This window comes from Bos javanicus, chromosome 5 (assembly GCF_032452875.1).
Source record: "Bos javanicus breed banteng chromosome 5, ARS-OSU_banteng_1.0, whole genome shotgun sequence".
Taxonomy (NCBI): domain Eukaryota; kingdom Metazoa; phylum Chordata; class Mammalia; order Artiodactyla; family Bovidae; genus Bos; species Bos javanicus.
This window is the reverse complement of record NC_083872.1, coordinates 19727883-19749774: the sequence shown is the minus strand read 5'-3', so window position 1 is coordinate 19749774 and position 21892 is coordinate 19727883. Positions and strand designations below refer to the sequence as shown.

At 45.9% G+C, this 21892-nt stretch overlaps 1 protein-coding gene across 2 annotated transcripts; it reads left to right on the top strand.

Moving 5' to 3' along the window:
* The first annotated feature begins 15276 nt into the window (after nt 1-15276).
* On the top strand, nt 15277-19795 carry DUSP6 (dual specificity phosphatase 6). 2 transcript variants are annotated; one of them, XM_061415705.1, is made up of 4 exons: nt 15321-15395; nt 15504-16194; nt 16770-17207; nt 18255-19795. In XM_061415705.1, the coding sequence occupies exons 2-4, from the start codon at nt 15795-15797 to the stop codon at nt 18560-18562; spliced, it is 1146 nt and encodes a 381-aa protein (XP_061271689.1). In that variant the 5' UTR covers nt 15321-15395; nt 15504-15794; the 3' UTR covers nt 18563-19795. The 2 variants fall into 2 exon arrangements, with proteins under 2 accessions (XP_061271690.1, XP_061271689.1); XM_061415706.1 differs by having other exon boundaries at nt 15277-16194.
* Nucleotides 19796-21892: the final 2097 nt, after the last annotated feature.

Genomic DNA, 21892 nt, shown 5'->3' with positions numbered 1-21892 from the left:
ATTCTCTGGGGAATTTGGCTAATGATTAAAAAAAAAAAAAAAACCCACACATCATATCTTCAGTCTAGCCTCCTACCTACAGTCTATTTTCTTTTTAATAAGAATGAACAGAGATCTAAAGTTTATATCAAGGTTAACTAGAGCTGCTCCAGTGAAGTGCCTCTGGGTGGAGAATATGTTCTCTAAATCTAACTTCTCTGTAAGTGGGTTTCATCTCACCACAGGATGCTTGGATACTAGCAGTTCTTTTCTCAAACTGATTGCTTCTGTCCAGCCTGGTTGGAGGGAGCATCTGCCAACCCCTCCCCGGGTTAGAAAGCTTGCACTGTGGCTCAGAAAGAACAACCCAGAAATAGTTTCTCTTACATATAGCCTGGTATTTACAAACCTACCTCCAGATCTCTATCGTATTTGATGCCACGCTCCATCTTCCTTGTATACTTACCTTCCCTTTTACTCTCAGCAAATTCCTGATATGTATGTACGATAAATCTGTTTCAAAGGAAAAATAAAAATCTTTTTGATTCATGACATTCTGTTTTGGGTAAAATATGTATCTTTTAATCGACAGTTTGAGAATATCAGACACCAAGAGCAATGTGATATTTGAAGACTGTAAACAAGACACTTTAAACCATACCCAGAATGAGAAAGTGAAAAACATTTTATTTCCATATTTAATGAACCAGATAGTATCTTCTTATGGAGAGAAAGGGGGTGAGGATAAAGGCGCTTAGATTTTTAGTGCTACTGAAAAGCAGAGTCTATGAATGTTGGAAGAGAGTATTAAGGCTATTATTTTAATGAGTTAAAATTCTTCAGAAGGTTTGCATTGATAATAATATCTGAGGCTGAATTTAAGACAAACACTCTTCTGGGATTAAAACAAAACAAACAAAGATTGGGACTCTTGGATCCTGAGCAAGCCTGAGGAATGAGAAAAGCTTTCATTATAAGATGGCATTTAGAATGAGATGGAAAGAAAAAGTCAGGTATCAGTGAGTTATATATCAAAGTGTGTTCAGGGGTTGTTAAAGGCCTCTACATTTTTTTTTTTTAATTTGAAGCTAATGATTGAGTTATGGTATTTTAAGTTCAGTGGCTACTATCAACTTAATATTATGGCTGAAAAATAAGGTATAAAAATAAAATAGGATTTTTATTTTATTTACCAATCAAAAAAAAAAAGGGGGGGGACACAATATGAGTAGATAGTTCAAAGACAAGGAAATTCAAACAGACTTTAAACATGTGCCAAGATGCTTGATCTGACTCTTAGTATGAGAAATGGACGTTAAAGTTGCCACGAGATATCAAGATTCATCTGTCAGATTGGCAATAGCTTTAACAGCACAGTGTGTCAGCTAAGGTATGAAAAAATACATTAGTGGTAGGAATGCAAACTCTACAGTCTCGGAAAGGGGCATTTGGGTGACAAGAAGCAAAATCATATACTTGCATACTCTAACCAAGCAATTCCACATGTAACAATGTATCCCACAAACATACTCATACACAAAGTGGATAAGTGAATAAAAGCATACTCACTGCAGTCATTGCTTGCACTGGTAAAAAAGATAATGAGGAACCACCATGCCCACTGACAGGAAGATTTCATAAATAAACCATGCTGTGCTCACACAATGGAAAACTATTTGTGTGTGCTAAGAATTGATGCTTTTGAACTGTGGTGTTGGAGAAGACTCTTGAGAGTCCCTTGGACTGCAAGGAGATCCAACCAGTCCATTCTGAAGGAGATCAGCCCTGGGATTTCTTTGGAAGGAATGATGCTGAAGCTGAAACTCCAGTACTTTGGCCACCTCATGTGAAGAGTTGACTCATTGGGAAAGACTCTGACGCTGGGAGGGATTGAGGGCAGGAGGAGAAGGGGACGACAGAGGATGAGATGGCTGGCTGGCATCACTGACTCGATGGACGTGAGTCTGAGTGAACTCCGGGAGTTGGTGATGGACAGGGAGGCCTGGAGTGCTGCGATTCATGGGGTCGCAAAGAGTCGGACACGACTGAGCGACTGAACTGAACTGAACTGAAGTCACTTCAGTCCTGTCTGACTCTTTGTGACTCCATGGACTGTAGCTTGCCGGCTTCTCTGTCCATGGGCTGCTCCAGGCAAGAATACCGGAGTGGGTTGCCGTGCCCTCCTCCAGGGGATCTTCACAACCCAGAGATCAAACCCACATCTTTTATGTCTACCTCCATTGGCAGGCAGGTTCTTTACCGCTAGCAGCACCTGGGGAGCCCATGGAATACTATAGAGCAACTAAAAAGAATGAGGAAGCTCTATGTTTTCTGATGTGAGCCCATTTCCAAAATGTGTTCAGTGAAAAATCAAATCACACTCCTGTATGTTTAGTCTGCACTGTTGTGTAATGATAACATCAGCAATAGTAAATGTGTATGTTTGTATATGTATAGTCTCTCTCTTCGAGGGTATGCACCAGACTAGTTAACAATTATTGTCTCTAGGGAAGGGATCTAGGTGTCTAGGAGAGGCTTACTTTAACTCTCTACCACTTGCTTCCTTTTGAATTTTGTTCCATGCATGAGTATTATCTGTGCTGTGACTTAGGCGCTCAGTCGTGCCCGACTCTTTGTGACCCCATGGACTGCAGCCCGCCAGGCTCCTCTGTCCATGCAGATTCTCTAGGCAAGAATACCAGAGTGGGTTACCATGCCCTCCTTCAGGGGATCTTCCCAACTCAGGGATTGAACCGAGATCTCCCACATTGCAGGTGGATTCTTTACCATCTGAGCCACCAGGGAAGTCTGAGTATTATCTATCCAAATATGTCACTAATATTTATTTTTTAAGAGGAGGAAAAACTGTATATGTAGACATTTGAAAGGGAGTTTTTATCTAATTCACGAGAAAACTCTATTCTGTTGTTCCAAGTCAACTGGAAGCAACATACACATTATTTTTTCATTTATTTTAAAATAAGCTTTATTTCTTTAAAATAAACTTTATTCAGGGCAGTTTTCCATTAGGGCAAAATTGAGCAGGAGGTTTCCCATATACTCACGTGCGCAGCCTCCCCCATTACCAACATCCCCCACCAGAGTCCATTTGTTATAAGCCATGAACCCATAATGAGATGTCATTATCACCAAAAGCCCACAAATTAAATAAGGATTCACTCTCAGTTCGGTACATTCTATGAATTTTAACAAAATATACTGATACATATCCAGCATTTTAATACTGTTCAAAATAGTTTCACTGCCCTAAATATCCTCTGTACTCCACCAATTCACCCCTCTCTCCCTACAACCTCTAGCAATCACTGATTTTTTTCCTGTCTCAGTAGTTTTGTCTTTTCAAGAGTGTCATATAGTGGGAATCATGCAGTGTGTAGCCTTTTTCAGATGTGCTTATTTCATTTAGCAACATGCATTTAATTTCCTTCCATGTTTTTTCATATCTTGGTAACTCATATTGTGATATTTAAACTGCCCTTAAAGTAAGACCTAATTTGTGCAAGCTTTAAAAAGTTAAGTTATTCTTCTATAATTTGTAATCTCCCAATTGCTTGGTGATGAATTTTGCCATTAAGTTTTCCAAGAAATGCATGGTAAGTGAGAACAAATTAAACAGAATAATTTACTGTACCAGAGCAAATATTTCCATTTTGGAGAACTAATCACTTCTTCCTTACGTAAGTGTACTTTAGAAAGTACTGTATGTTATCTTCTTCTTATGCCTTCCTGCCGTGTCTTCTTATTACATCATTCTATAATCACTTAGTTTTCATACATAAAATGAAGATTTTTGGAGTTCCTCATTGTAAGTCTAAATCTTCCCATCCTGTGTTGGTGGGACTCTGTCTGTCACCACCACCACAATCCTTATGGATCTTGAACTTGATACTAAGACCACTCTGAGGCTACCTCTGCAACAGTCTCTCTTAGATCATGGTCCCAGCTGTAACCTACTTGAGGAGAGTTCCCCCACGTGATTTATTCTTTTACCCCTCAGAAGACCTTGCCCCAACTCATCAGAGATACCGAGCATGGATTCTCTGAAAGGTAGAAGACAGTCATTTTGGCAAAGCATAAAACATTTTCAATCTGTACTGCATTCTGCGACAGATACTGATGATATTTTTCCAAAAAGAGGAGAGAAGTCTGCTATGGTTCAGGGCAGTGAAATGGACATCTCGTTGTCAGAGAGACTCTGGGAGCAGGTGGAAAAGGCACGGCCAGGTGTCCTCTGCTACCAGGCCAGCCTCCAGGGGCCCCAAACACAAGAATACCTGAAAGCAATATGCCCAATTCTCCACTTAAATAACCATGTTTAGCTCTGTCTACAGATAAGGGACAGCCCTCCACCTCCATTGCAGCAATAGGACTAATCCCTTACAATTTTGTTTCTAATGAAAAATATGAGGGACAGAAGCTGTATTCATTCATTTATTAACAAAACTTCACTTTAAGGAACAGTGATTGTAATCCCACTTGTTGCCATGTATTAGAAACGCCACTTCTTGAGTAGTGGAACTTCTCTAGAAGCTTAACTAGGATGCTTTTACTCCACTTTCAACTTTTCCGCAGGTCTGAAATTTTCATAATAAAAAGTTAGAGGCAAAAAGCAATTTCTCTCCTGGAGAGAAATGACATCACTGGCATTTAGAAGAACGTTTCCCCCCCTTTCCTGGCTACAATTACAAGCATCTCTCAGTACCTCCCGGTGTGAGGTAAGATAAGGATTTTGTCATCTTCTATTAATAGGGAAGGATTTTGAGTCACAGAAGGGCTAAGTGATTTTTCTAGCCCCAGAAATAAGAAGAATAAAATGAAGCAAGATGATTAGTTCATTATTTTAGGAACAGAACTATTGTGGTGAAGAGCATCATTTTCTTGAACAATTGCAATTGCTTCCTAATTGGTTTTCCTGCCCCCAGTTTCTCTCTCTCCTCCAGTCTACTCACTCCTTTTGTTAACAGAACCATATTCTGAAATCACGTCACACATATAAATATCTGTGATGACTTCTCACTATCTAAATAAAAATTCCAAACTCCTTAGCAGGATATCCAAAGCCCAGGTCCACCTGGCTTTAAACTCCCTTTCCTCTTTCTTTGCCTCTGTGTCCTTTATAAGGCTTCCCACGTGGCTCAGTGAGTAAAGAATCTGCCTGCAGTGCAGGAGACGCGGGTTCAATTTCTGGGTCGGGAAGACCCCTGGAGAAGGGGTAGGCTACCCAGTCCGGTATTTTGAGGCTTCCCTGGTGGCTCAGATGGTAAAGAATCCGGCTGCAATGCAGGAGACCTGGGTTCGATCCCTGGGTTGTGAAGATCCCCTGAAGAAGGGAAAGGCTACCCACTCCAGTATTCTTGCCTGGAGAATCCCATGGACAGAGCCTGGCGGGCTACAGCCCATGGAGTCTCAAAGAGTGGGACATGACTGAGCGACTGAACATGCACACCCTCTCTAACTGCTCACCTGCTCTCCAGTTCTCACGCACAGCTGTCCTTGACTCCAAACCTTCGTTCATGCCACCTGGCTCTTATCCAGAGTGCCTTTCTTTCTCTATCCCTCTGGGACCATGGAGAGAGGGGCATCTGCTAACAATGACACATCGCAAGTGCCACCAATGTCAGTAACAGAAATAATTTTTTAACCTTTTTTACGCAAATTAAAAAAACCTCACAGGTCACTGAGTCTAACTAGAGAATGTCACAGCTAATTCTCCATCTTTACAGCATTAGAGTACTACAGGAGCTATACTGAATTACCTAAAGGAAATTACCATATAGACACTCTAACAAAAGCGCAGAGAAATCCCCATTATAAAGGCTTTGTCCCTGGGAAACTGGTCAGGCCAGCGGGGTGGATTAAGGGATGGGGGGGGGTGGGGGTGGGGGGTGGGGGGAAGGTGGGGCACGGCCAAGCAAGGGTTTAGACTTTTGAAAAGAATCTAAAATTTCTGATGGTTCCAGAAAAACTTGACAAACTTACACACACACACACACACACACACACACACACAAAGCACATACGTCATACATTTAATAAAAATAACTTTGAAATCACGCATGTGCAAAAATTACTATAGCAAGTGTGCTGAGCAGGCGAGGTGTGGTTCTACCATGCGGCCTTCAGCAAAAGCACCCTTCACCCACAAATGGAAGATTCCTCCCATTCATGGGAGAGTGGCTCTCATACTCAGTTCTGACTCAGCTCCTTCTCCCTCTACCTGAAAAGCTCCTGCCAGGCGAGACATCAAAGGAAGGAAGGAACTTCCCAGAGACTTCTTAGATGCAGGAGGCCTTAAAACCTTCAGTATCAGCGACAACAAATCCAGATCATGGAGGATGGCTGCATTGCTTCGGCCAGTAGATTTCCAATTTGCCTCGTTTAGATTGTGCAGGGAGATTCCAAGGCAGCACAGTGGTAAAGAATCTGTACACAGATTCGATCCCTGGGTCAGGAAGATCCCCTGGAGAAGGAAATGGCAACCCACTACAGTATTCTGGCCTGGGAAATCCCATGGACAGAGGAGTCTGGCAGGCTCCAGTCCATGGGGTTGCAAAGAGTTGGACACGGCTTAGTGAGTGAAGAACAAGACTGTGCAGGCAATGGGAATGGCTGTGAGCCATCAGAGATGGAGGGGAAGAGTGCCTGCTGCAGTCCCAGACTGCTGGGAAGTCCCTCTGAGACAACCAGTGTCCCCAAGCTCCCCAATTTATTTATCCCCAATTTATTTATTTATCTCTAGGCACCTTGAAATCTAGGCTGCGTACAATAGCCACTAAGAGGGGTGGTAAGGCAATGGGCTCTGTTCTTTTACACTTTTCTTTAAGAATCTTGCATGAATTTTTTTTTTCTTTCTATTCCTAAGAACAGAACTGACACTGTATTGTTTCTCATGATATGATCCCTTTTCAGACAGGTGAATCAACATTTATTAAGAGCTGTATGTGTGTGTGTGAATAATAAAAACACGTAACTATCAATGAATTAGTATTGCTTCGGGACTTTTCTAACCCCTTTACAAATATAACTCATTTATCACAATAGTCCTCTGATAAACTTCCCTCCCTTCAGAGATAAGGAAACTGAGGTATAGGACAATTATGCGATGTCCTTCAGAGTCACATGCTAGAAAGGTTTAGAATCCAAGTTGGTCTGACTCTAGAACTTCCAGTCTTGACCTGCAAGATCAAACTGAACAAAAACAGTAGACGCTGCTCTTTTATGCCAGGTTGTATGAAGTCACTCTTATCAGGCAGGGAGTAAGGTGTACAAAAGAAGCTTTGAAGGGACTGAGGTATTTGAATTCCACGGTAATGATCTGATATTTGAGGCCAGCCCTCCCCACTATAAAACTGTGATAACAGTATTCCTGTTATGCAGAATTACCAGGGTAGTTAGACTGAACATGTACAAAGCTTGATGTAGCATCAATTGTAGCTTTATGTTGTTATTTTCATGGACTATCCAAATACAACTTTTGTAATTAGCTCACCAAATGGCCCAAAGCAGGACTGGAGCAGACTGGAGATTGGAGGCCTCTGGAGTTCCACTGATACATTCTTGGGGAATCAGTGAGTTCTTACATGTGATCAACGGAGCTAAAGCAGTCCTTGCGTTGTGGACACACAGCCGTTTCCATTGACTGCTGGCAAAAACAGGCTGGCAGGAAATAGTACCTACTTAGAAAAATAATTAGTTCTCTTATACAGCAACTACTTGTACTGCTCACACCTGCACAAATAAAGGAACGCAAGATGAGGAAAAAAGTCTCCCGGGGAAATACGGCCCACATAAGGAGGTACAAGGCAAATGTTCCGCATGTAGACGCAGCAGGGCCAGTGTGCAGGGTCCTTCACACATGAGGCCCCATGACTAGGCCAGGGAAGGTTCTGGAAAGATGAGTACATTTAAGGCCTCATCTCCCCGGAAGGCCTAATTTCTCACCAAAGATCCTTGCTGAGGCTTTGGAAATAGTACAAGGGGAAGCAAAGTGCCGTCGTTGCTTTCCCAAAACAAAACAAAAAAGAAAACTGAAAAGAAACCAACAGAAAATGAACTTGGCTGTACTGCTGACGTAGAGACGCCAAACTCCTGATGATTTCTACCATATGTATTTACATGCGCTTTTACATTTCCTACTTTATGAAAATAAAGGGTAAGTGGAAAGGCTTCCATGGTGATCCAGTGGTTAAGACTCAGTGCTTTGACTGTGGAGGGCGCAAGTTCAATCCCTGCTCTGGGAATTAAGACCCTACATGCTATGCGACACAGGGGGGCCCCCCTCAAAAAATTGATAAAGGATGAGAGGGAAAAATCAATGAATGTTTTCCCCTTGGAAGGAAAAGGACAAAAGCTTCTGAAGGAAGAAATCAACACTGCTTTACGTGAATTTCCTTACTAGAAACTAATTCCAAAGTTAGGTTCAAGTTTACAAAGTTATGTTCAATATTCTTGATATAATCTCTGTGGGATCCAGAAAGTACATTAATGGGCATTCCATCAGATGATGAGAAACAGAAACAGGCGAAAGATGATAAAGACCTAAGGTTTAGAAGCTTTGCCCGATTGGGGTCAAGGTCTGAACTTCACAGGAGTTCCTATCTTCCTTCAGGCTGTATCATTCCGGCAAGGTGAGGAAGCGCCATCTTTTACAGGAAAGCTCTGTCTGCCCCCTCCACGAGACTGTGGCCGTGACTCTGGAACTCTAGCTGTTTGTCAGTCACCATCTAAGCTCTCCCGCCTTTCCCTTCAGTGCTGCACTGTCTGGGGAAATTGTTAACCTGCCTTCAGTAAGATCCTGCAGACCCTTGAATAAGCTCCCTGCTGCTGACCCTAGGGCAAGCTGCACGAAGCTGCCACACTGGAAGCGGTAAACTGGCAAACTCGGATTTGCAGTCATGGTATTTTAATTTGGTGCTCGTATTTGAAACTCCCTTTGGTTTTCTCCATGCACAGCCCATCATTGTATATTACCTGGGTTTCCTATCGTCAGAGATTTGGGCTTCTTGTACAGTTCCTGCTGTTCTGACATAAGTTGCTGTCTTTTTGAGGCACCTGTCAGGAAAGCTCAGCATACGTCTGTGAACCTCCTGTGCGTGTGCTCAGTCACATCCAACTCTTTGCGACCTCATGGACTGCAGCCCGCCAGGCTCCTCTGTCCATGGGATTTCCCAGGCAAGACTACTGGAGTGGGTTTCCATTTCCTCCTCCAGGGGATCTTCCCAGACCAGGAATTGAACCCATGTCTCCTGCATTGGCCAAGCAGGTTCTTTTTTTTTTTTTTTTTTAATATAATTTATTTATTTTAATTGGAGGCTAATTACTTTACAATATTGTGGTGGTTTTTGCCATACAATGACATGAATCAGCCATGGGAGCACATGTGTTCCCCATCCAGAATCCCCCTCCCACCTCCCTCCCCATCCCATCCCCCAGGGTCATCCCAGTGCACCAGTCCTGAGCACCCTGTCTCATGCATGGAACGTGGACTGGTGATCCGCTTCACATAAGATGATATACACGTTTCAACACTACCCTCTCAAATCATCCCACCCTCGCCTTCTCCCACAGAGTCCAAAAGACTTCTTTACATCTGTGTCTCTTTTGCTGTCTCACATATAGAGTCAACATTACCATCTTTCTAAATTCCATATATATGCATTAGTATACTGTATTGGTGTTTTTATTTCTGAATTACTTCACTCGTATAATAGGCTCCAGCTTCATCCATCTCATTAGAACTGATTCAAATGCATTCTTTTTAATGGCTGAGTAATATTCCATTGTGAATATGCAGGTTCTTTACCACTGTGCCACCTGGGAAGCCCTTGTGAACCCATATGCCCTTTATTTACAGTCAGATTATTTCAAACATATTTTTCAAATGCAGTTAAATTCTGTTCTGAGGTTTAGCTGTCCTGAAAGTCACCGACTATCACTTAAAAAAATTATTGGAGTATAATTGATTTATAATGGTGTGTTAATTTCAGATATATCGCAAAGTGAATTAGTTATACATATACATATATCCACTCTTTTCAGGTTCTTTTCTCAAAAAATCATTAGCACATTGAGGAGAGTTTCCTGTGCTATAAAGCAGGTTCTTATTAGTTACATATTTTATATATCGTGGTGTGTATATGTCAATCCCAATCTCCCAATTTATCCCTCCCCTCCCCTTTCCTCATGGTAAGTTTGTTTTCTACAACTGTGACTTTACTTCTGCTTTGTAAATAAATTCATTTGTACCCGGTTTTTTTTTTAAGATTCCAAATAAGCACTATCATATGATATTTGTCTTTCTCTGCCTGACTTCACTCGACTGTCACTTTGAGGGCCTCCCCAGGACCTCTAAAAATACCAAATCCTGGATATGCCAGAAGGCTCCATTTTAAGTTTGATCTTCCAAAACATGCTCTCCATATTAGGTGAAAATCTGTTTAACTATTTTCACATGATGTGTTAATAAATGTCACTGTATTCACAGAGATTACTCCAAGAAGATTAAAGGTCGTACCAACCCTTTTAGGTCTCATAAATCACAAGTGTTCGCAAATGCAGGAAAATTCCTGCCAAGTTGGAATGCTTCTCCAATAACCAAGCAAACGTTTATAGCCACAAGATTTTAAGGAACTTCCCAGGAGGAAATACGAGGAAGAATTCAGCACAGGTGCTCGTTGCATGCACAAACACACACGCAGAGGGACAGCAGGATCTATGAAACTGTTTCTGTGCCCTTGTGAAAACGGAGCAGAGATGACTGGCCATATTCTGCAACCTTCAAACACAGTCTTCTATATGTGACTGATACCCTACGCAGGGAACTGAGGCCTCCGGAAGTAAAGAAGCCTGTGGTTCTCACAGTCACTGGAATTCTCCTGAGAGAGCTTTTCCTGGGAGCCCTGGCAACAGGGCCAGAATGAGATTCAAAGCAGGATAATCAGCAACAGCCAGCCAGCTTTATGCAGAAATGTAGCAGTGATTTTAAAAAGCATCATCCATTGAGTACCTACTTTGTGCCTTTTGCGTCATCTTGGCTGTCCCTAACCCTCACAGTCGTTCGGGGCGGGCCTAACTATTCCCCATTTTACATACTGCTGAATTCCTTTCCTCGCTTTATTTTTCACTGTAGCACTTTCCCTTTTTAATATGCTGTATAATTATTTATTTTGTTTATTGTCCTCACTAGAACGTGTGCTCCAGGAAGACGGGATTCTTACCTGTTTTACTCACGACTGCCTTCCTGGAATCCAGAGTAAATGAATAAATGGGTGAATGAATGAATGGAGACCCAGAGTGGTTAAATGACTTTCCTCTGTCAAACTATTACTTAGGAGACAGAGCTAAGATTTGAACTCAGGTCCTGGGTGCTACACCAACACACATCAGTAATGGTGGCTGTGAGGATAAGCGTCCAGGACACACGCTAAGAACGCTAGACGCGCATTTATTGAATGGTTGACTGATGAAGAAAAAGAAAACCACCGGATGGAAAAGGAGCAGGAAGGAAATGAGCCTGACTTTTGATCCTTGACATCTGTGGGGAAGGAGCAACATAAAACATGAAGCCCAGAAAAGCCTGGTGGCCAAAATTCAGTTCTCAAGTGCAGACCTTGATTCTTTCAAACTTCAGGAGGAATAAGGAAGTGTGGTGGGTGCGGTCTCCACAGGCCTTCTAATACGGATACATGGTAATCCTTAAGGGTCTGTAAAGAGTCAGACCTCAAATCCCCACCCCACCATTTGCTACCCTCTGACCTCAGGCAAACTCCTTAATCTCTGTAAACGGGAATAATTTGCATGGGTTTTCTGAAGACTGATGGAAATACTGTATGTAAACACACAAATTAAGACCATGCCCAATGTGTGGCGGAGAAGGCAATGGCACCCCACTCCAGTACTCTTGCCTGGGAAATCCCATGGATGGAGGAGCCTGGTGGGCTGCAGTCCATGCGGTCGCTAACAGTCTGACAGGACTGAGCGACTTCACTTTCACTTTTCAACTTTCATACACTAGAGAAGGAAATGGCAATCCACTCCAGTGCTCTTGCCTGGAGAATCCCAGGGAAGGGGGAGCCTGGTGGGCTGCGGTCTATGGGGTCGCACAGAGTTGGACACGACTGAAGCGACTTAGCAGCAGCAGCAGCCAATGTGTGGTAAATGCCCATTACCCCTATTACTTCAATTATATCAGCATAGGGTACAGAGTGTTTAAGAGGGGAGCAGTAGGGAGAAGTTAGAAAGGTAGCTGGGTATATTTTGTATCTAACTGGTTTAAAGGATTTTGGTGCCGGTCTGTCACAGCACGTGCTTTTCTTGACATCTGAATCGCGATGGATTACACTGCTTAGCGCAGTTCCTCAGAGGATTTCTCCTGAGACTAGGAATTCCAGGCGGGCTCTTAGGCCTCACACAGCATCGTTGGGATGGAAAGGACTGGGTCCATTCTGCAGGTTCCAAATTCAGAAAGATCAAAATAATACCAATGCTTAATGACAGACCAACAACGTCTTAGGGCATCTCACTTTACCTTTTCAATCATCAGAGATTCTATCAATTTCCTTATGCCAACGTGGAAGACTACAGCTTAAAAAGGTAGAGGATATAATCAACGTCGCACATTTAGGAAGGGGTGGGGACGGACCCCTTCAAACTCGGGCCGTCGCCACCCCAGGGGCCCTTTCTTTCAAGTCACTTCAGTTCACTCAGTCCTCTCCGACTCTTTGCGACCCCATGGACTGCAGCACGCCATGATTCCCAGTCCATCACCAACTCCCGGAGTTCACCTTTTTTTTTTTTTAACACCGCACTTTTTCAGACCCACCGGTTAGAAGGCCATTCTATAAAATGTCTAGAGAGGAGCTGAAGGGTTCAGACGCATGGGCAAAGCTAAATGTTTCAAGTTTAAGTGTTGCAACCATCACCCCAAATTGATGCCTAGGCTCAGGTAACTGCACTTTTTAAATGGCTAAATGGAAATCAACTTCTCTCCCTGCCTTTACTGTTGGAGGGCTTGGGCTGAAAGATTTTGCACGTCTCAGTTCCGCTGCAGGGTATCCTGCCTCTCGGCTCCTGGCCTCCAGGTCCCATTAACAGAAAGGGACATCAGCAACAGGTGGGGGCGGGTCGGAGGCGTTACCTCCCGCGCAGGCCTCCTCCAGCTCAAACCGGATGGTATCCAGTGAAACATGCGAGTTCTGTTCCACCAGATGCCCAAAAAAGGCGCAGGGAGCCAAAAAGCGTTGCAACCCCACCTTCTCCCAGCACGCTCCTCCAGGGGCGGCCCGACCGCAGCAAAGCTCCAAAATTGGCAACCTGGGCCTAGCAGCCGCCTTTTTTTTTTTTTTTAAAGCCTACATTCTCCAAACCAGGGAAGAGGCGGGTGACTAAAGATGCAAATTGGAGCGGGGGCGTCAGCAGGCAGGCCCGTGGGTGCAGGGCGTCTAGCTTGGGGAGACCCCGCGACCTCAGGTGCCCCCGGAGATATCCGCGGTGGGCGCAGAGCGCCGCGAGGGCGCTCGGAAAAGCCGCTCCCAGCCGAGCCGCTGCCTCCGCTTCCGCCTCCCCGGCGGCGGCGGCGGCGACGGGACAATGCGCGGCCTCTTTCCGCCCGGGGTTAGGGAGGGGCGGCCGGATTGGGGCCCGCGCCTTCCGGCCGCAACCCCCCACCTCCACCCCCTGCGCGCCGCGCCGGCCGCACACAGGTGGTTTTCCGCTCGGGAGCAGCAGGCTCGGGTACTTTCATATAACAATATGATTGTGCGCGCTGGGAGTGTTCCTCCCCGCCGCCGCCGCCGCCGCGGCCCCCACCCGTCACGCCTCTATCCGGCAGTCCGCCCCACCCCGTGGTACGCCAGCCGAGCGCGGATCGCTGGTCTGGCCAGCACCTCCCCAATTACCTGCTGGCTATGCAGCGCGGCCGAGACATTCCCCAGAATCCCCAGGTCGCCTCTGGAGCAGGGGACCCGGCACGCACTCCTCGCCCCACACCCGCCCCAGGCAGAACTGGAGCCCAAAGTCCCGCACTCGGTCCCCCACCGGTCCCCAGGGTCCCTAGAGGCTCGGCGCCAGCTGAACTGGGCTGCGGAGGCGGCGGGTGCTCACGGGGAGCGCAACGCGCAGGAGGGGGCAGTGTTCTGCCAGTGCCCGGCGACTTGCAAGGGAGGGGGTTGCTGCCCCGCGAAGAAAGGGGCTGACCCGGCGCGGGTTGTCGGGGTGGCTCCATTCTGACATGCCTCGGTCTACAGTAAACCAATCGGCGAGCCCCACTTGAGCCCCCGCAGCCTGCAGGCCTTGCGGGAGGACTTCCCCATGCTTTGCGGATGGTGGGGACAGCCGGCCCGGCTCCGCGTGCCCGGGTGCACCGCGTCCAGGCAGCCCCTCCAGGGAGGCTCCTGTGTCTGGAAGCTGAGCTCGCTGCTCAGAAATGATTAACGAGCACTACCACCCAGCGCGCAGTGGGTGACTGCGGGGACCGGGGAGGGGGTGCTTGGATCCCCGGAACAATGGCTTATAACGCCCCACACCGCCCCAGAAATAAAAGCATCAGACTGCCCAACGACTTTGTTCCGGCAGTCTCCACTGGTTTTTAAAAAATTAATTAAAACGCCGTTTTTTTTAAAAAAAAGGCTTGCTTCCTATTATCTGGACTTCCAAGCATTTGATTGCTTGCTTAAAAATGTTTCAACAAAATCCTGGTTTGTTTCAAAAGATGTTGGATTAGCATTTAACACCTCATCGGTCACTAAAGCCCAGGCAGTTTACCAGCCCCAACAGAGCCTCGGCTAAAAGAACATCAGAGCAAACAGAGCTGGGCTTTTAAAACTGGCAAACAAACGCCACACACACTGCCTAAGGCGGGGTGGGGTGGGCAATGGTGAACTCCAGTGCAAATGAGTTTAAAAGGAAGAAAAGGGAAAAAGTCAGCACAAGTTTCTCTAAAGCTAGCTTGCGCTCACAGGCGTCGCGAACAAGGGCTTTTGTGCCCGCTAATTGCACCATTTGTGCGCAAAAGTTCCGACGCGAAGTGTGAACTCTCAACAGAAGGAAACATGAGACAACTGAAGTGCCCTGGTTTGTGTGCCCTGCTCCTCCTCCGCCGCCGCCTCCTCTTCTTTCTCCTTCCTCCCGCGGAGCCCGCTGTTGCAGCTTGTTTGCACTGGGGCTTATCCGGAGCGGAAATTCCTTTCCGTTTTTGTGAATGACAAACTCATTAACAATTCATCAACACAACCTGTTCCAGCCGGCCCGTCCCCACGGCAACAGCCCCTTCCGCAGAGCGCTCATTGGCTGGCCCGGAGAATGTATCCATTGAGACGCTCGCTGTTTGTATCCATTGAGGAGCTGCCTTGCGCAGGGGGTGTGCGAGCGCCGAGGCCAAGAGAGAGTGAGCAATCGAGGTTTGAATAATCCTAGGAGAAAGACGGCCGGGTGGATTTGAGGTGCAGTCTTGGAGGGAGGAATTAGGAGCCGCTGGACTTTTCTTTTCTTTCCTCCCTTCTCAGTAGCACGGAGTCCGAATTAATTGGATTTCATTCACCCTAGAGGAACAAAACTGTCTGGGCAGCTTCATTCAGAGAGATTCATTGACACCGAGAACGAGCGGCTGCAGCCGGGTGCAGAGGGAACCGCCGGCTTTACTTCGGTCTCGCCTGCCCCAACCGCTATCCCGGCTTGGGAAAGGCGAGGTGGACTCCAACCCCGCTCCGAGAGCGGCGGCTTCCCGCGGCGCGCTCGGCCTCTGCCTGCCCCGAGGGGCGTCTGGTAGGCACCCCGCCCTCTACGGCAGCTCGACCCCCATGATAGATACGCTCAGACCCGTGCCCTTCGCGTCGGAAATGGCGATCAGCAAGACGGTGGCGTGGCTCAACGAGCAGCTGGAGCTGGGCAACGAGCGGCTGCTGTTGATGGACTGCCGGCCGCAGGAGCTGTACGAGTCGTCCCACATCGAGTCCGCCATCAACGTGGCCATTCCAGGGATCATGCTGCGGCGCCTGCAGAAGGGCAGCCTGCCGGTGCGCGCGCTATTCACGCGCGGCGAGGACCGGGACCGCTTCACCCGGCGCTGCGGCACCGATACCGTGGTGCTCTACGATGAGAGCAGCAGCGACTGGAACGAGAATACGGGCGGCGAGTCGGTGCTCGGGCTGCTGCTCAAGAAGCTCAAGGACGAGGGATGCCGGGCGTTCTACCTGGAAGGTACGAGCCGGGGAGCTCCGCGCAGGGGGGCCAGGCGGAGGACACCGAGCTGCGGGCTGCAGGCAGGGCGCTCGGCCGGCGCTTCTGAACCCACTGCTGCGCCAGGGGTTGTCTGCCTGTCCCCCGGCTGCGAACCCTCGTGCGTCCGGCACCCACGAGCTTGGCCCGCGAGGAACCGGCCCGCTTCCGGCCGCACTCTTGGGCCATTTCTTTCTAACCACCTCTGCTTCCTACCCGAAATGTTCTTTCCCTACTTTCTGTCGTTCGGTTTTTGATTCAGATTTTGCAGGACGGTTGTGGTGCAGATTGGCACCTTCTAGCCCTTCAAGATATTCGGAAAAGTTGCCATTTTGTTCATTTCCGGATTCAAAAGAATGAGGGTTCCCAGGGTGGGCGGGCCCGTTCGTTCTGTTCCCAAGGGTGCACATTTAGTGTCTTTCTCTTACATTTAGTTTCGCGTGTAGGGGGTGTTGGTAGGGTTCTGTGGTGTGTTTATGCGTGCGGCTGTGGCTCTCAAAGCTGTGAAAACTACTACGGGATCTCGGGTTACATGATTGTTTTTCTCCTCCTGGCAGGTGGTTTCAGTAAGTTCCAAGCCGAGTTCGCCCTGCACTGCGAGACCAATCTAGACGGCTCGTGTAGCAGCAGCTCGCCACCGTTGCCAGTGCTGGGGCTCGGGGGCCTGCGGATCAGCTCCGACTCCTCCTCGGACATTGAGTCTGACCTTGACCGAGACCCCAATAGTGCAACGGACTCGGATGGCAGCCCGCTGTCCAACAGTCAGCCTTCTTTCCCTGTGGAGATCTTGCCCTTCCTCTATTTGGGCTGTGCCAAGGACTCCACCAACCTGGACGTGTTGGAGGAGTTTGGCATCAAGTACATCTTGAACGTCACCCCCAACTTGCCGAATCTCTTTGAGAATGCAGGAGAGTTCAAATACAAGCAGATCCCCATCTCGGATCACTGGAGCCAAAACCTGTCCCAGTTTTTCCCTGAGGCCATTTCTTTCATAGGTGAGACTAATGAACAATTCTTGCTCAGACTTTTAAACGCAGAATTCCTCACCATTCTTAGAGTTTAAGCTGTTCATCTTTCTCGCTGCTTGCTAATTTGTGGGACTGCAGGTCTCAAATGTTCCAGGACCGTTCTTGATTCTGGTATATCTTCTTCCTTAAAAAAAAAAAAAAGTGCCTTTTGACAAGGTTGCAGACCACAGGTGTATTGCAAATTTTGTCTGTTGTTTGACTGACTCCAGTCATTTGAAAGAGGGGCCATTTGTAAGTAGACAGCAGGATTTTCCCACCATCTTTGGACTGGAGGAGGGCCCGGTAGAAGTACTCTTGGTAAACAGGAATCCTAGCATGACTTAATAATTTTAAAAGAACGACCTGGGAGTTGTTTTAGGACACCAAGTTAGTTGTTGGAAAGCTCTGTGAATGCGAGATGCTGTAATCCAACTAAATGTTACTGTGATACCGGTTCACAGTGAGACAGTGAGGGTAACCTGAGCCCAGCAGGAAGAACTGTGGGCTGAAAGCCTGGAGAAGCGAATCTCCAGGCATTGTAATGCATTTCCTATTACAAAGGAACTCATTTTCAGGCCATGTCGACATCCTGTTCCTCCTAATGGGCTGTCCCCTGTGACTTCCCTCTCTCTTTTCTGAAATGCCTGAATACCTCCATTGTTCGCTGCACAACAGTTGGAGAATAATTTAATAGACCCTTGCAGTCTGCTTGTCTGTATAAAAGGCATTCACGACCATATTGCAGGGTTTCTGGTATTCACATGCTGAGGCAAAGAATGCACACATTAAGGGGTTTTGTGTTGGCAGAAACTTAATACAAAAGCTCCCTTTTCAGAAAATATCTGAAATATGTAATTGTGCCCAGTGTACATGTTTTAGCCCAGTGATACATTTTCTGCTGCCTGCAGGGCTCAGCTGCCACACACAATTATTTTTTAATCTTTAGTATTATTATTACTCAGGTTTTAGACTGATCGTTCACAAAGGGGGATTTTCGGTCTACTGATATTTTTCCCTTTCTTTTTCTGTTTACAGATGAAGCCCGGGGCAAAAACTGTGGCGTCCTGGTGCATTGCTTAGCTGGCATCAGCCGCTCGGTCACTGTGACTGTGGCTTACCTTATGCAGAAGCTCAATCTGTCGATGAACGATGCTTATGACATTGTGAAGATGAAGAAATCCAACATCTCCCCCAACTTCAACTTCATGGGCCAGCTGCTGGACTTCGAGAGGACGCTGGGACTGAGCAGCCCCTGTGACAACCGCGTCCCCACACAGCAGCTCTATTTCACCACCCCCTCCAACCAGAATGTCTACCAGGTGGACTCTCTGCAATCCACGTGAAGGGCACCCCCCGCTGGGATGTGTCCAGTCGATCTTTAGCAGTTTCTCTTAGCAGCATCAGCCAGGCTGCTCTCTTTGTATGTGGCCCCAGGTGTCAACAGGACACCAGCTGTCTGTATTAGACAAGGTTACCACGTATGGCATTGGTTATTCCCAAGGGAGAGATTTGCTCCCTTCCTGTTGGAAGAACAGGACCTGCTGTATAGATAGAGGCAGTAGGTTTGCTCCACACCCCTGTGTACAGCCTACCCCTGCAGGGACTGGGATTCGAGGACTTCCAGGTACATAGGGTAGGACCAAATGGTAGGGTAGGAGCATGTGTTCTTTAGGGCCTTGTATGACTGTTTCTTTTGCATCTGGAACTGATTCTATATTGTCTTCAGTGAAGACCGATTCAATTTTGCATATAGAGGAGCCAAAGAGAGGTTTCAGCTCTGTATTTGTAGTATCAGTTTGCAAAAAAAAAAAAAAGAAAGAAAAACAAAAATAAATAATCAATCAAATGAATCTCATATTCCATTTGATTATTGTAAATATTTGATCTTAAATCACTTGACAGTGTTTGTTTGAACTGTGTTTTTCCTTTGATGGGTTTAAAAGAAATCATCCAAAGGGAGAAAGAGCAGTTTGCCACTTAAAAACAATGGAAACTTTTGCTCTTTTTGAATCCAAAGGATATATTTGCAGCATGCTCAACGTTACCAATTCTGAATGACATTTTCATGGACACTGAATGATCATGGAGACCTTGTTATGGTGCAGTCTTCAGTCTCTTTCATATATCTTCCTTGTGACTTTTTTTCTCCTTAATGTAGTTTGATTCTGCCTTATCTCTGTAAATATTTTGATTTGTATTGTCTCAAAGGGGATATCTTGGAAAGACACCAAAATCATGGGCTCACTTTTTTTGTTGTTGTTGAAACTTCAGCTGTGCTAAACAGTATCTTACCTCTGTACAAAATTCTTCAGGGAGTGTCACCTCAAATGCAATATTTTGGGTTGGTTTCTTTCCTTTTTAAAAAACAATTTGTGTGAAACTGGAAGCGTGTGTGTGTGTGTGTGTGTGTGTGTGTGTGTGAGCATGGGTACTCATTCGATAGGCGACATGCATATGATTGTGAAGGAAGGAGACAAGTGGCTCCATATGTTCATGGTATAAAGTTCTGAGCTGAAATTTTATTATAAGAATGTAAAACCTTAAATTATTAATAAATAACTATTTTGGCTATCAAATGTGTATTTTTTCTAAATCTCTCCTTAATTGTACTTGGATGTGAAGTGATAAATTTTAGGATTTTTCATTTGGGGATTGATACTGGATTATTTAAAATACATGTAGGAATACTGGGGCAAAGTTCTCATCTCAAACTATTTCCAAGAAGTCTTCAGGTACAGTTTATGAAATTAACCTTTTGCTTCAAGTAAAAGTGATGTAATGGAAGGGATTGACTATATCATTTCCTATGAGTGTCAGTGTGAAATTCTCAGTCGTGTCCGACTCTTTGTGATCCTATGGATTATAGCCCGTGGGGCTCTGCTGTCCATGAAATTCTCCAGGTGAGAATACTGGAGTGGGCAGCCATTCTTTTCTCCAGAGGATCTTCCCCACCCAGGGGTTGAACCAGGGTCTCTTGCATTGCAGGCAGATTCTTTACCATCTGAGCCACCAGGGAAGTTCGTATCATTCCTATGGACAAAATATAGTAAGTCTGGCCTATTTAAGAAAACCGTGATCCTCTTGAAGGAAAATAGTGTACTAAGAGCATAGCTTTCTGAAATGACAGTATTTAGATACTCATGAATAGTCACAAAGAGAAGGCATCAGAATAACAAAATGACAGCATTAACCTCTCTTGATTTTCCCTGACAGGGTCTTCTGCTCAGTAATACACATAGCAGGAAGAAAGTAGAGATAATTATTTCTCTGGTTTGTAACTGGCACTTCTACCTGCAAATTCTAGTCTTGGAATAGTAAATGAATCAGATGGTGTCTCCCCTTTCTGGTGTTCATGGCAGAGCACAGCTCAGCGTTCTCCCTGAGTCTGGACGTGGCCACAATTTCACATTAGCGCTTGAAGCATCACCACTCTTGTCCTAATGTGCTTTATGCGTAACTAATTTAGAATGTGGGCCAGAAACCCCTGTTGAAAAAAAGTTTTTTTTATGTTGAGGTTATTTTGAACCATTAATTTTCAAGGTAAAAGCTTAATATTCTGTCATTTCCCTCAGGACATCCCTCTCCTTGTCTCGAGTGTCCAAGTACACAAAATAAAAAGTGTATGAAATCAAAAGAACTAGAACATAATTTCCAGCCCTTTTTGAATGAGCTTAGTCCCTTTGTCTGCAGTGGAGAGAAAAATGAGCTTTTCACTCACACGGTACATGTGAGATGTCAGTTGGATTATCTGCTAGGAGGCAAATAACCCCGATTCTATGGCAATTGTATCAAGCTGTCCCGTGTGACTTTTAGCAGCTAAGCATGTACAAAAGGCAGAAACAGTGCAGAAAAATACCAAGTCAGTCCCTCCCATTTGGGTGCCCTGAGTCAGCCGGAGCTCCGAAAGGAGAAGTGGGTTGCAGTTCAACTTGGCTCGTGTTAATCCGGTTCTGAACGGTTTCCGCTCCTGGCATTCCCTAAACTGCCTCTTCAAAGTAGGGATTTGCGAGCAGCCTTAGCAATTTCCTGTCCAGCTGCAGCTCAAGTAGCTGTGTGCTTTTCTCCTCCCTTCTCTTTTCTCTGATTTCTTTTCTCTTTTCTCTTTCTTCTCTCTTTAATACGGGCGGTGGATAATTTTAGTGCATTTCCTCTTTGTGGATTATCGTCTCCTTTCCTTCTAGAACTTGCAAACACTGAGTTCCTTCGGCTCTGCTCAGGCCGACAGCTGGCCTCCCTGGCACTTCCTCTCGGTTCACTGTGGGCTTGTTGTTTGTCAGTCCACTTCTGAAATTAATAATGTTTTCTGGCCGAATGCCACAAGCCATTACCACAAAGGGGAAGTAACACATATGAATAGCAGGAAGCCATGCAGGGTCACAGTGTGAGCTGAGCTTGCGGTGGGAGCATAATTGAGCCCAGCCCATTCAGCAAGTGTCTGACATCGATTTGGGGGAGAGGGAGCTCCCTGCCTTTAAGCAGCTCAAGCTGTGAAAAAAAAAAAAAAAAGTTTCCAATAAATTGGTAGCAAATGGTCTTTGTCATCAGTGCAAATAAAAGAGAGGGAGCAAGGAGAGTTTAGGGCCCCCATAAAGTTGCAATGTTAGGGATTTCTCCCCCTTCTCCTGGTATATTGTTTCATAAGGCTGGTGAACAGAGTCGGGGCCAGCTTCTCT